The sequence below is a fragment of the Bombus impatiens genome, unplaced genomic scaffold (assembly GCF_000188095.3).
Source record: "Bombus impatiens unplaced genomic scaffold, BIMP_2.2 scf_0132, whole genome shotgun sequence".
NCBI classification, from domain to species: Eukaryota; Metazoa; Arthropoda; class Insecta; order Hymenoptera; family Apidae; genus Bombus; species Bombus impatiens.
This window is the reverse complement of record NT_176551.1, coordinates 195953-208478: the sequence shown is the minus strand read 5'-3', so window position 1 is coordinate 208478 and position 12526 is coordinate 195953. Positions and strand designations below refer to the sequence as shown.

The 12526-nt window shown below is 35.5% G+C and overlaps 3 protein-coding genes across 15 annotated transcripts in view; 1 reads left to right on the top strand and 2 right to left on the bottom strand.

Moving 5' to 3' along the window:
* Nucleotides 1-198: 198 nt before the first annotated feature.
* On the bottom strand, nucleotides 199-2892 carry LOC100747357 (protein OPI10 homolog). Of its 3 annotated transcripts, none has more exons than XM_033318959.1 (3): nucleotides 2851-2892; nucleotides 1082-1211; nucleotides 199-1015 (listed from the first exon to the last, which is right to left on the bottom strand). In XM_033318959.1, exons 1-3 carry the CDS (start codon nucleotides 2875-2877, stop codon nucleotides 585-587), a joined length of 588 nt encoding a protein of 195 aa, XP_033174850.1. In that variant the 5' UTR covers nucleotides 2878-2892; the 3' UTR covers nucleotides 199-584. The 3 variants fall into 3 exon arrangements, with proteins under 3 accessions (XP_033174850.1, XP_003486788.1, XP_012236815.1); XM_003486740.4 differs by lacking the exon at nucleotides 2851-2892 and adding an exon at nucleotides 1584-1795; XM_012381392.3 differs by lacking the exon at nucleotides 2851-2892 and adding an exon at nucleotides 1320-1471.
* LOC100748758 lies at nucleotides 2380-8516 on the top strand. 10 transcript variants are annotated; one of them, XM_012381415.3, is made up of 14 exons: nucleotides 2380-3818; nucleotides 4094-4243; nucleotides 4342-4502; nucleotides 4974-5047; nucleotides 5119-5243; nucleotides 5329-5543; nucleotides 5636-5744; nucleotides 5879-5973; nucleotides 6060-6123; nucleotides 6238-6316; nucleotides 6466-6693; nucleotides 6861-6966; nucleotides 7055-7283; nucleotides 7520-7798. In XM_012381415.3, the coding sequence occupies exons 2-14, from the start codon at nucleotides 4217-4219 to the stop codon at nucleotides 7658-7660; spliced, it is 1653 nt and encodes a 550-aa protein (XP_012236838.1). In that variant the 5' UTR covers nucleotides 2380-3818; nucleotides 4094-4216; the 3' UTR covers nucleotides 7661-7798. The 10 variants fall into 10 exon arrangements, with proteins under 10 accessions (XP_012236838.1, XP_012236840.1, XP_012236837.1 ...); XM_012381417.3 differs by having other exon boundaries at nucleotides 2381-3822; nucleotides 7520-8516; XM_012381414.3 differs by having other exon boundaries at nucleotides 2381-3742.
* The window catches only part of LOC105680296 (GPI transamidase component PIG-S), a 22974-nt gene continuing 18469 nt past the window's right edge, over nucleotides 8022-12526 (bottom strand). For both annotated transcript variants that reach the window (XM_012381412.3, XM_012381413.3), the window contains exons 3-10: nucleotides 12275-12505; nucleotides 11317-11514; nucleotides 11018-11236; nucleotides 10032-10220; nucleotides 9814-9952; nucleotides 9595-9742; nucleotides 9123-9469; nucleotides 8022-9046 (exon numbers count right to left, since the gene is read on the bottom strand). In XM_012381412.3, coding sequence (XP_012236835.1) covers nucleotides 8911-9046; nucleotides 9123-9469; nucleotides 9595-9742; nucleotides 9814-9952; nucleotides 10032-10220; nucleotides 11018-11236; nucleotides 11317-11514; nucleotides 12275-12505 — 1607 coding nt within the window. In that variant the 3' untranslated portion in view covers nucleotides 8022-8910. The remainder of the gene's footprint in view (nucleotides 9047-9122; nucleotides 9470-9594; nucleotides 9743-9813; nucleotides 9953-10031; nucleotides 10221-11017; nucleotides 11237-11316; nucleotides 11515-12274; nucleotides 12506-12526) is intronic.

Genomic DNA, 12526 nt, shown 5'->3' with positions numbered 1-12526 from the left:
TGATAATCATTCGTTGCTTTTCTCACGTAACATAATAATCTAGCTTTAGAATCATTCATGGATAACCCTAAACTTCATGAACAAAATGGAAGTTGACGCATGCGTTATTCCCCTATATCGCTTTCATCATAGATTAGATTCGAGGATTCTTTTCTTCTGTTTCTTATCATATTATTAGAAATTAAAAGTATTTACATGTTTACGTTTTGCTAATACGATGTTTATAAAATGCAGAACGATCGAAATAAATGTAATACAATAGCAATCTGCTCTTCCATAACCATATTAGAGAGCACATACTTGATAGTAAAAATAAAAATAATAAAAACACAATGAATTTATGCTAAACACTTATAGATAACAAATTTTGCGTTTTCGGATAAGGTACGTGGCAGCGTCATAATTATTCTTGTTATTATCATCATATTGTTCTTCAGTGAAAATATAAAAAATTTGAATTCATGCGTATAACGCATCGTGGTTCAGTATTATATCATACTTTGCGAACACAAGCACGAGTGCTGAGAAATGACGCATCACTATACAAAATGGAAACGAACTATTGAGAGTCAGTCACTTTCTCATCATGCTTTCCAGAAGTTTGGATTTTGTTGTAACCTCCTCTCAAAAGTTTCGTACCACCCTTGAATAGCAGATAGCGGTACAAAGTTTTCTGTTGGGTTTGGTGTCATTTGTGCTTGTGTCACAGAAAAACTCGAAACATAATTCAAAAAACTTGTAAGCATCTTCTGAACAAATTCTAAAAAGGAGTTTGACGTGGCTTGTGTTACTGTAGCTGCTTGTTGTTCTATCGCTCCAATGGGTTCCACCGAAACCCCTATTTGTGCTACATGAGAAATCTTTCCTACTCCAAAAATTCCTAAATTACTATTTTCGAATTCATGATTCTTCTTCAGAGTGGATATCTTGAATATGGCAGATGGCTTGACGTTTGAAATATACCCGAGAAACTGCCAATTAGGCGGAGCAGTTGGATCTGGCCAACTGAAATACACTGTAAAGACCAAGGGTCAATAAGAATATGCAGCTGAATTTGTTTAATTGTTATTGTAGCACATACCTGCACCACCTGTACCATCAGGTAACGGTATAGCACCAGTGAGAAAAACCACAATATGGTTTATATTATCTGCATCAGGTACTGTTATTAAAAACTGGTTCTCTCCTATCTGTTGAAAATCCGTTTGGACCTACGAAAGATGTTACATTTACAATTACATATCGTTTGTATATGTTTGGAAATTGTGGTTTACTATTTGAAACTTGAAAAAATCTAGATTCGTCTACATGATATTTATATATTCGATTAAATGCAACGATGCTCGTGACAAGTTGGCGACGGGGTGGGGTGAAATGTGAGCATTATTGAGAGGTAACAGAAACAAGATACGAAACAAAACGACGCAAGCATAGGACATTAGCGAAAATTAGGAAAAGAGAAGTATGTTACGTAGAAACACTGATACGTTTGTGACAAACGATACATTTACATTTAATTGATAATTTAGCATCGAAAATGAAATACAATGTTGGTACTTGCATAGCAAAGCATTGATACTTACGAGTCGACCAGATACAATTATACCAAGCATCTTTATGTCGAATCTAGATCATTCTATCGCTTTCTACTTATCACGCTACACCAGTAAATGTTCGGCAAGTATATAATAGATATATAATAGGTTGTCACACCATCCAAACATTTACAATCGGTTGAATGATGTTTATCACGATTCATGTGGCTTTATAGAGAGTGGAAACTAAAGTAATACTAGTTACTAATATCTAAGGTAGTATCCTCATGTGTACACACGAAGCTTAATATGAATAATTTTTCTCCATGCTTTTACTTTCGAAACCAAAATAAAAAGATTCAACATTCAAAATGTTCTTTTTGTATGATATAATTTCCATAATTTGCTACTTTGCTGAGTTACCTATCATCGTCTTTTATTATATGTCTTTATATGATAATTCGAGATAAACACAGGACAAAGACAAAATACTAATTCAACTATGCTATAACAATACCACCTGTTAGTGATTCTAATCTATATACTTTATGTATCCAATTTTTTTCTTTTCTTTACACATATATATTTTATGTATTGAAGAATTATATTTGAAAAATTTAGAATTTTACATTTTACGCACAATTCATAATTACTATATATTATATTGAACTACTTTTTTGCATTATGTATGTTCAATTTACAGATTCAAATAGACAATGATCTTAGTTTCGTAAAAATAGGTATGATTAAGTTTAAAACAATTTGAGAGTACTTTTTTTCATTTCCATTAAATCATTTTTAACTGTAATGTTCTTTTCGTACACAGTAGCAAAGAATATCAGTTCTTGTCCTCGATATTAAGGTGGTATGAATAAGTGTTCTGGATGAACTATCTATAAACAGCGTCGAGTAGCGTTAAAGTTAAAAGGAAGATAAAGACACACTTATATCGTGTTTACGGTAAAGATGTCATCTCTGTCGGAAAAAACGGAAGATCAAATACACGTATCTAACGAAAATGAAATGTTTGTTCAACATGTGTAGCATAAATCAATGACGTCAGTAATTTCCTAATGATTCCCTTAATCTTACGGCAGATGACAAACCACTGAGAAAAGCTTGCTTTTCGTTATTATTCGATCGTTACATAGAAATAGAATGTGAGAAAAGGAAGGATTTATATAGAGAGCAGATTTGTAATGACGGTTGGAAAAATTGAAATATTGTGAGTTAAAGGCGGAATAAGATAATCGGTGAATCGAAAGTCCCTGGGTGGATGGTGATGGCGATGACGATGGCGACGGTGAGAGCAAACCTCTACGAAGTTCGATGTGTGTGACATCACTCTTCATTGTTGGAGGTTTACGTCATTCTCAAGACTGGTCTTAAGTCGGTGCGCGCGATCTACAGTAGTGTAGACACGCGTACAGACTAGTGGCGGGAAGTGATAGAGACGAAAGAGGCGAAAAACAGGCGAATTACCGTCGCGACTGCGCGAAACATGTTGGACGTGTCGTTTTTCGTCAAAACGAAATTATTGTTCGTCCGGTAGTGCGAGTTTTCCCTTTAAACCGAAACTAATAGCGAATTAATTGGATATAAGTAAGAAAAGGAGAAAGGATACCGTGTCAATGCGAACCGAGGAGTGAGGGTAACTAAGAAGGATAGAGAGGAGAGGGTGAAAGAAAAAAAGAGAGAAGGCTCGCAAGATAGAAAAGGAGAAGGATACGAAGCGCGACGTTTAACAGTAGTAGCGCTGATTTGTGATTTCATCGACGGTTACTGATTTCGAGGGAGCTCGATATGAATCGAGTCTAGTGAGTTTTCGAACTGTAGAGTACTTTTTCGCGCGGCAATAATATCGCGTGCGGTGTCACCGATAATATCGAAAAGAATGTTCACGAGCATGTAATTTATTTGTGATACATCCAAGCAGTCAGTGCCTCTTTGACGACGACGCGTTCTTACATTTTAAATATAACGGTGTATAAATAAGTATGAGCAATAGCGGGAGTGCACAATCAGAGATCTCTCATCGTTCATTTTTCCAAAGAATCTGAATTTCATTGCCGCGTGTTTTTTTTTATTCGTCGTTGAGACTCGTCAACGAATGCACGTGAAATGCAGTCGGAATCAATGCGTTTCCCTTTGAAGTTTACCACATATGTTTTTCGTGCGTGGGCATGCAGCACCGAACTATCGTCAAGGTTAGTGTGCCTGACAGGCTCTCCATCGCCTTGCGAACTTACGCTAGTTCTCAATGGGTAGCAGTGAGTAGCTGCAGTAGGTAATTAAATAGTACACTTTCATGTGTATGTCTGTTAGTAGTAACGCTACATCTCAACCATTCCGAATATATATCTTGCGTACACGATAACCACAATTTTCTTTCTATATTCTTACATTTCTACTTAAAAAATGAAAATTTAAAATAAATTCGAATGATCTTCATGTTTACTGTGTAATTTCTGTAATTATACGCATAGAATGTATTGAATAAAATAAAGAAATAAGGCGAATGATAATAATAATGATGATATCATTTTCTTCCCAAATAGGAAAATTCAAAATTCTCCTCTGTTGGATGATTAAGAGATAAATATATTGAATGGGCATTAATCTCTTGCCTAATCACACATCAGTTTGAACAATGAAGTCTTCCTATATATCTGTTCAAGTTTATGTCAACGGATATCGACAAAGTCTATGTAAGTACAATTTTTGCAGAATATAGATTATTACAAACACATTCCTTATCCATCTTGAGCTAATAAATATCTTCAATCTATGAGTGATTTTGTTTCAGGGAAAAGAAACATACGTAATGTTGTCACTTGCATACTGGGTGCATATACACAAAGAGTGGCGACTTACTAAAAATTATTTGATTATTGGTCCTCCTGCTTATATAATGCTCCAAGAAAATTATATTTTTGTCACTGAATTGGCACATTTGTGCAGAGAAAGGTAATGCAAATATTGATCTCCTTTCAACTATTGCTACTTTTCTTCAACAATTCGACAAAAGGGAAATGTGTATGTTGCAGGCTTAAAGTATCGAACAATTGGTTGCGTCATTAATCAAAGCAGAAATAGTTTTTCAACGATGCAGCGTAGCATGCTTTTCCTTGTTGCAAAAGGATTTGATATTTGGAAGTATGTTTACTACTACAGATTTACATACATTAAGTTAATTGGTAATAAGATGATTCTAGCATTACCACACTCCAACCGATATTGATTCAACTTTTATCCATACTATTTTACAATCAATTGAAAATAAAATTAAGAAAAAAATATTGAATGTATATATATCGAATCCTCTTGCAAACCAGATAAAGATTGACATTTTTCTAATTCGAGTGTGATAATACTGTTTCAAGTTATAAATAGTTTGTTTCATCAAATTATGGTTAATTCGTATATATTTTATTCCAGAACAGCCGCTTCTATGAGTACCATTCGTCTGTTGCACTGTGATGGAAAAGATACTAACAACAAAAGCGCTTCAAGTGAGTATATCATACATAGATTTCAGATATATAGAATTTTGCGTGTATTGACACGCATCGCATGTTTATAGCGTTTATTTCTACAGATAGAATGGCATATGAGGTATTTCTGGGTGGATCCTGTAATCCAACCACATGGAGGTCAGAAATAGCGATACCGACTCTACAGAGACTCGGGATCACTTACTACAATCCCGTACGTGACCATTTGTATTCATTCTAGCCTGATCTACCTATTGATTAGTCGTTGGTACAATTGTAAAAATAAATAAATATTTCAGCAAGTGTCGCAGTGGGGACCGGAATTAATAGCTCAAGAATACGAAGCGAAACAAACAGCGAAAGTATTACTCTTCGTAATTGATAATCAAACACGCAATAGCGCAGGCATCATTGAAGCAGCTCAGTTGGCAGCTACGCGCCGCGAGTCTTTAATTCTTGTTATTTATCCGTATCGTCAGGGTCAAACGATACTTGGCGAAACTGTATCTCTACAGTAAGTGCCTTGTTTTCACTTTCTCTATTTTTTGTTGATATAGATTACTCTCATTTTTAGTATTTGTATCATAAATGTTAATTCTTATTTAGAGAATATTGTGACCTGATGAATGGATTGCTAGTACTTCAGTATCTGATGGAGAGACAGAGGATACCAATATTTGAAAGTGTATCTGTTGCTCTGAATTGTACATCCAAGGTATAAATAGATAAATCAGTGAATAAAATACATAACAATAGATGATTGTTGTGGTACATATTTTGTAAATTACATTGAGCGAAATAAATTTAATTGTTTATACTAAAAAGCTACTGATCTACGTTTCTCCATAGATGCTACGTGAGGAAATTAACGTGGAAGATCTGCATGCCGATGATGGTATTAGGCCGATTAAAATATCATTCGGTCAAAATGGAATGGATCTGGTGTAAGGATTTTTCGCTGAAACTGTACATACATATTTATGTAAGTGTGATTGTGTCGAATATACGATTTTAACCTACTCTCTTGCAGTATGCTCAGGGAGATTTTCAAGTCTATGGATATGAACGATAATGGGGCCGTCAACTTGGAAGAAGTAAGTTTCACTAGCGTCTATTTGCCACATGTTTGTAGAAAAACACATATTGCTTGTGAAAAACAAATTATAACATATTCTTGTTACATTTGCTTTGCACTCTTGATTTTATAGGCTTGGATAGCATTACAATCGAGTGTCAAGTGCAACGTACCATCGATGTCAGAGCTTCTTAGTGTCGTGAACAAGTCGGGTAATAAATATTATACTTTTCGCATAATGAAAATCGCACGTGTACATCTAACGCGTTGACAATGCCATATATGGTAATAACAGTGTGTAGGCGTTCGATTATAGCTCAACTATATTTTCTCTACTGTCTGCGTTTATATGTGCTTTCAGAAGCGTATAGGACGTTGATAGACGATGGATTTCCAGCGAAGAGGGATCCAACGGAATTACGGATAAACTTCGAACAATTTTGTGCCTTAGCTACCGAATCAGCGTGGAGGACGAAGAGCAACGGCGTCTCTTGTGAAAGTGAGATACCTTCAGTTTGGAGTATTTTATGTAGGAAGGCGTCGAAATTTCTTCGCAGAGCTATCGTGCAACCTTTTAACCGTTTCCTAGGTATTTCTTATTCTCAAAAATTTGCCACGACCTGTAGTAGCGTGTGTATCGTTAGCGTGTATCAACTAGCAAACAGGTCGTTACGAGACGTTCGTGCCTCGATTAATTGTTCACGAAAACGTCCGAGCAGTCGAGTGTACGATTCGTTCGACCGTTCAACTTTTTAGATTGGACCAATTTCTTCGTGCCAGAATCCGAGAAGAGAGACTTGTACGTTGGAGTAATCGGTAAAGATCAGTTTTGGTTAGAAACGACCGCCATACCCTCGATCGAGTGAGCATTCGAGATGTAACGTTCTTTCGATTCTCTCCACTACGACAATGTCGTTGTAAGTTTACACGTAAATTGTTTCTCGTTTTAGATCTATTGGATTATCCTTCTATCGATCAAGCCTGAACGAGTACAACGTAAAGGTGTTGCCACAAGAATTGCAGAGGATGAAAAATTCACGGTTAATATTATTGATCGTACCGCAACATTCGCGTGGTGTCACTATAATGGCATTGGCAGCTCACCTGATTGGATTACGCGCAAAATTAGTCCTATGCGTTCAAGCGCTTCCCGAAGACTGCGTAGTTTCTGGTGAAAAGGTAAGCGTTTTTGTGTATGTCTTCTATAAATAATATACACTTCTATAGATATTATTATACACAAGTATAAATATACGTCTCATTTTGTTCCTATAGCCGCTATATTCTTTCTTCTGTATTTCTTTTTTCCTTTTCTCATCTCTTCGTCTTTCCATTATACTTATCTTATAATCTCCTGTTTTTCCATTGAACCAAATTTTACATATATTTATATAGAAGGTAACATTTTCTTTCAGCTAACTGAACAAGCCATAAAAGACTACAATCGGGGAAGAATGTACCTGTCGGACTACGCGACGCGCGAAGGTGTACCTGTTTTTCAGAATATCGCAGATGCTTTGCAACATGCGATACAGCTAGTTCAGCATCTCTGTTAATTTTCTTCTTTTTTTTTACATCCCTCCTTTTTACTCCTCCCTTTTTTTCTTTTAATTTTCCTCAACCCCTTCCGTCCCTCTCCCGCCCCTACTCTTCTTCTTTTTCCTGTTTATATTTTTATCTTTTTCTTTTTCTTTTTTTTTCATACAAGTAAACTTTTCAATTCACCAATTAATTTATTTTTATTATTAGCGATAATGTTCAACTACTAATCGAACAAACAAAAACAAATTTGAGCTTGTCCTGATTAAGTAAAGAATCCATCCAATCAACAGTAACTGTGAGATTTACGATAAATCTTGACAGTATATTAGCGAAAAAGATAATAGCGTTATCTCGATTTGTTAAAATTGGGAAATATTTACATTTCGAACACGCAACGGATTTCATTTTCATGAAGTTGCTCGTATCGAGTCAGCTACATTAAACTAACTTGAATTTGAAATTTTCTCGCGGTAGTTGAACATACATTTTATAGTGATTCAACTCAATAATTTTGTAACCATTTGATAACTGGTTGAGGATTGATATACGTGTATTGTACATAGATTATTAGCTGTTTCTAACGATCTAATGATAATTAATTTGAAATTTGTTAAAACGGATGTATGAGCATGCGTGGGAGACGTTTGATAGTATTAAATTTGTGTGCGTAAATGTGGACAAAAGACGCGTACCTGTGTACAAACAGAAACCTTTATCTAGCGCTACTTTATACTATATTGTATGCTGTGACGCATAACGCGGATCCGTATTTCGTCCGTGGATAACAGAAATTACGAGGAAGTTGTAATTCTAGAATTCTATCTATGTACGAGAAATAAGCAGGACAAACAAAAGTGAAATTTAACTGTATGTAAAATATCTTAAACTCATTCGATATTGGTTGAAATAATTTAAACAGTTCAGCGCATTCTCTGCCGCTTCCCGTCCCTCCTCACTTTTCGTCTTTGCCTGTCTTTCCTAATTTTTCACTCACTCAGTCCTCTCCCTATCTTTTTCATTCACACACTGACTCATCCCACACTTTATGCTGTTTTTATAACTTGATGAACATTTTCTTTGTACAATAAAAAAATATTGTTTTTATTTGCGACGTTTGTTTCATCGACTTTTTATCTAGATAAAACAGCATGATGTATAGAAATGACTCGACAGTAGGATACAATGAAAATGACAAAGAAAAAAACAATATGAAGTAAAAACTTGGCAAATGGTTCAAGACGTTATCGTAAAACACTTGCTGCTCTCATTTATTTTGGCCTGGTGCAGTTTCCTTCAATGGATTATTGACTCTTCGACGGAAATAATAGCGATAAATATTTTTTAAGGAAAGCAAGACTGGTACCATGGCTGGTAAGAAGAGAGGTGTGTATACAGCGTATCTGAAATCAAAGAAAGTACAATAAGATGAGAAAGACTTGGTATAGATAAGGATGAATGATAGCAAATATGTCTTACTTTTGATCTTCGGGAAAATATAACAAAGCAAAGAGCGTTGGATCGGAGAATGCTGCTTCCGCAGTAACAAATGCTTCCTTACTCAGCAGAAAACCTACAGCTAGATCGCCACGCGTTAATCGTTGAGCCGAATCTTCCACCAAACGTAAGGCTGTTTTAATTCTGTTTCCTACAATATCTGTAATCACAATGTTACCAATTTCTTGAAGAAGTTGTGCAATCGATTGCAGAGTCAATTTTGCCGATGTTAATTGCTCGATCGTGCGTATACGCAGCAATGCATCGATTTCCCAATCACGCAGTTTCAATCCTGGCAAAGAAACAGCGGTAACACCATTTAAGAATTTCTGGAAAAAAATAGATGCATCGTGGAGACACTTTTCATCATATCAATGAGTGGATAGTAGAATGGAAAATAAAAGAAACACGTAGAGCTAGAGTAAACGAATAAGAAAGATAATGATTTGATTACCGGTTCAGGAATGCCTAAAAGAAGTTTCAATTGGGTAAGAAAGGTTCCAACAATGGTAGTCTGTTCAGGCACAATGGTAACAGGTTGATCGAGTTTCGCAGCCATGCAAGCTTCAACGGGTGGATTGATCAAAACTACACCACCCCATCTATACCAAGAAATAGAAAAGACAACGTAAATATATCTTAACTGGAGATGACTCGAAATTAGGAGCATTACCTTGGAGAAAGAAACGCTTCGACGTTAGCGTTAATTTTCGATCGATGTCCAGAACGCGTGTAAATATGTAACGGAGCGCTGTCACAAGGAACAGCATAAATAACGAAATTGATAGTTGGATGGAGACTAACCTGTGAGGCTAAAATAAATAGTGATAATGTTAGAGTTACAGATTTTATTTCGTTCTTCGTAAGGGGGTGAAAATACGAATAACATACCTAGTTTTTTCTCCAATGGTGTAATTAATTGAGGTAAAACGTCCTCTGATAATGCAAAATGTCTACCTAATGGGCCACTATCAGGCACTCGTTTCGGGCTGACATCCAATGGCAGTAAATACAACCACTGTGATTTGACAGAGAAGTTACTCAGAATCGAAAGCTCAGAGAGAAATGGTTCGACGTATTCTATAAGCAAAAAATATATGTAGATATTCAATGAAGATACACATAACTGTACTAATATCACAGATTTTGTATGAAACCTTTTCTATTATCATTAATGTCAAGGTATACATGAAATAAACACATTTTGGTCAATTAGAGCTAATAACATAAGCAATTTGTAACAATTGATTCATTCAGTTTCGCGCAATATTTTTCACGATAAAATTTGCCAGTTCTAACCTAGTTGAGTAGCATTTATTCTATGAGGTATTATTTAGCTTTTAGGGTGATTTTAATGCGTTTTGGCATAGTTTGTACAAGATTTTGGCTATACTCAAGATGAATTCTATTCCATTGTTCTGCGATTCTCTTCAGCAATTCAAGAATCGATATAGATGAAGATTTACAATTTTTTCTTTGTCTTTTTCATCTTTAAAATTTTCGCATCGATTCTCAATGGGTTCTGGATCGGAACTCTGTGCGAATCATTTCAGCTCGGAAAATTTTCGTGTTCTGTGATAATTTTATATACTTCTTACTGCTTAGGATCACATTAATGTTGAAACATAATCATTTTATACGTACAGTGGAACTCCATTTATCTGAATTTGTCAGGAGTCAACGTTTCAAGAAATGAAGTTTTACTTAGTGTATACTAACTCGTTATACGATCCATTCGATGCAATCGACTAACCTTATGGCAATGTTAATGGTAATAAAAAATGATTCAGTTATGAAACCTGTAATTATGCTGTTCATTGTGGATATGACGGTAAAGGCAGAGCTATTAGAAAAATGAGATTTTCTTTCTTACCCACCCTCGGCCATCACGCGGAGATCCCAAGCAACTTTCATTTTTTCTGGATCTGGATTGACCACAGTGATGAGTACATCGTAAGCCGGGCTAGCCGGGAACCTTCTCCTGTTTTCCTCATCTAGGCTGTAAAGAGTTGGTTCGGTGAGTGCATTTCTCGTTAAAGTCAGTGACTTTTCAAGCAACACCCATTCCGATAATACTTGAATCAAAGTGGAGGCAGCTGAAACGAAAATGAACAGTTGCAAGAGGACGGTGAAATTTTCAGCGATTGTCGATCTTGATCGTAAGATTGCTGCTTACTGGTTTCTGTAGAAAAGTAAATGGTTCTTTTCGAGCCGACGAGAACTGCATCGTTTAAGTTGTTTGTTTCCAAAAGTAGAAGTTGTCCGACGTCCAGGTCGAAAGCCGATGCTATTTTCTCTAGTTCATGATGCGTAAACGCAGAAGTTACTAGATTACTGGATATCACATGGTAAATAACTTCTATCCGACAGATACCTGTAACACATAAAGCTTCTATATACATATGTGTGTGTGTGTGTGTAAGGTGTCCTATAACATATGGACTATATTTCAGCACTCGATACGGTATCTACAAAAAATGTAAAAGGTTTATATCAACATATGTTCTACTTGACTTTGTTCACTGGATATAATGAGCTTTTCCTAGCAAAAAATGTTTATATAATATATGCATTTATAATAAAAAAATTTAATCTCTTTCTCATTAAATTCTATTAAATTATAAACGAAATATGTCTAACATTCTTCAAATTTGCTCAAGTCCTTGTTCAATTTTGTACCGAAGCACATATAACATTTTCAAGAAATTTTGCGCAAACATTTCAACAACAAATGATTTCGAGTATTCTCGCAAATAAAAATCTAACGGATTAATTAAAAGGATCGCGAAAATATTTTATACTTGATATTTAATAATACTTTATTGACGCCTGATATTTCATACTTTAGTGTAAAATTTCTATCATCGATATTATATTTAATCCATAACTTATTGAAGTTCAATGAGGAAAAAGAAGAGGGATTAAAATTGTTTGTTATAGAAATATATTATATAAAAATTTCGCTGTAAAAAGCTCGCTGTGTCTGGTAAACAAGACCAAATAGGACATGCGTTTGTACGATGTACATTGTTTCTGGATGCTGAATTAGTTCTTCAAATGTATTATATCTACATGTTACCGTGTATGAAAAAAATATGTAGAGAAAAAGGAGGATGTAATTTTCATTTGCTCACTGGAATTTTTAAAAGCGTCCGTTATGTGGTGCACCAAGGATTCAGCTCGATCTCGAGACAGAGCTACGACGACAATTTTCGTTTTAATATTGATGTCTAGGTCGGAGAGTGCTTCGATTCCAGCGTAAGGAAGCGATACACGCGGAACTGCAGTAGTGTGCCACCAAAGTGGAACTCCTACACCCAACAATAGCACAGCAAAGGAGATACTCGCGTAAACACTGTACTTCTCTGAAAAATATTATTTTGAGT

Excerpts from the sequence above, each read along its gene's own strand:
- LOC100747357 (XM_012381392.3), bottom strand. The coding sequence starts at position 1,439 with ATGTCCTATGCTTGCGTCGTTTTGTTTCGTATCTTGTTTCTGTTACCT. Across the intron at positions 1,212-1,319 it reads CGTTGCATTTAATCGAATAT|GTCCAAACGGATTTTCAACA; the intron begins ATAAATATCATG and ends CATCTTTCGTAG. Across the intron at positions 1,016-1,081 it reads TGATGGTACAGGTGGTGCAG|TGTATTTCAGTTGGCCAGAT; the intron begins GTATGTGCTACA and ends TGGTCTTTACAG.
- LOC100748758 (XM_012381417.3), top strand. The coding sequence starts at position 4,217 with ATGTCAACGGATATCGACAAAGTCTAT. Across the intron at positions 5,048-5,118 it reads TAACAACAAAAGCGCTTCAA|CGTTTATTTCTACAGATAGA; the intron begins GTGAGTATATCA and ends GCATGTTTATAG. Across the intron at positions 7,284-7,519 it reads GCGTAGTTTCTGGTGAAAAG|CTAACTGAACAAGCCATAAA; the intron begins GTAAGCGTTTTT and ends ATTTTCTTTCAG.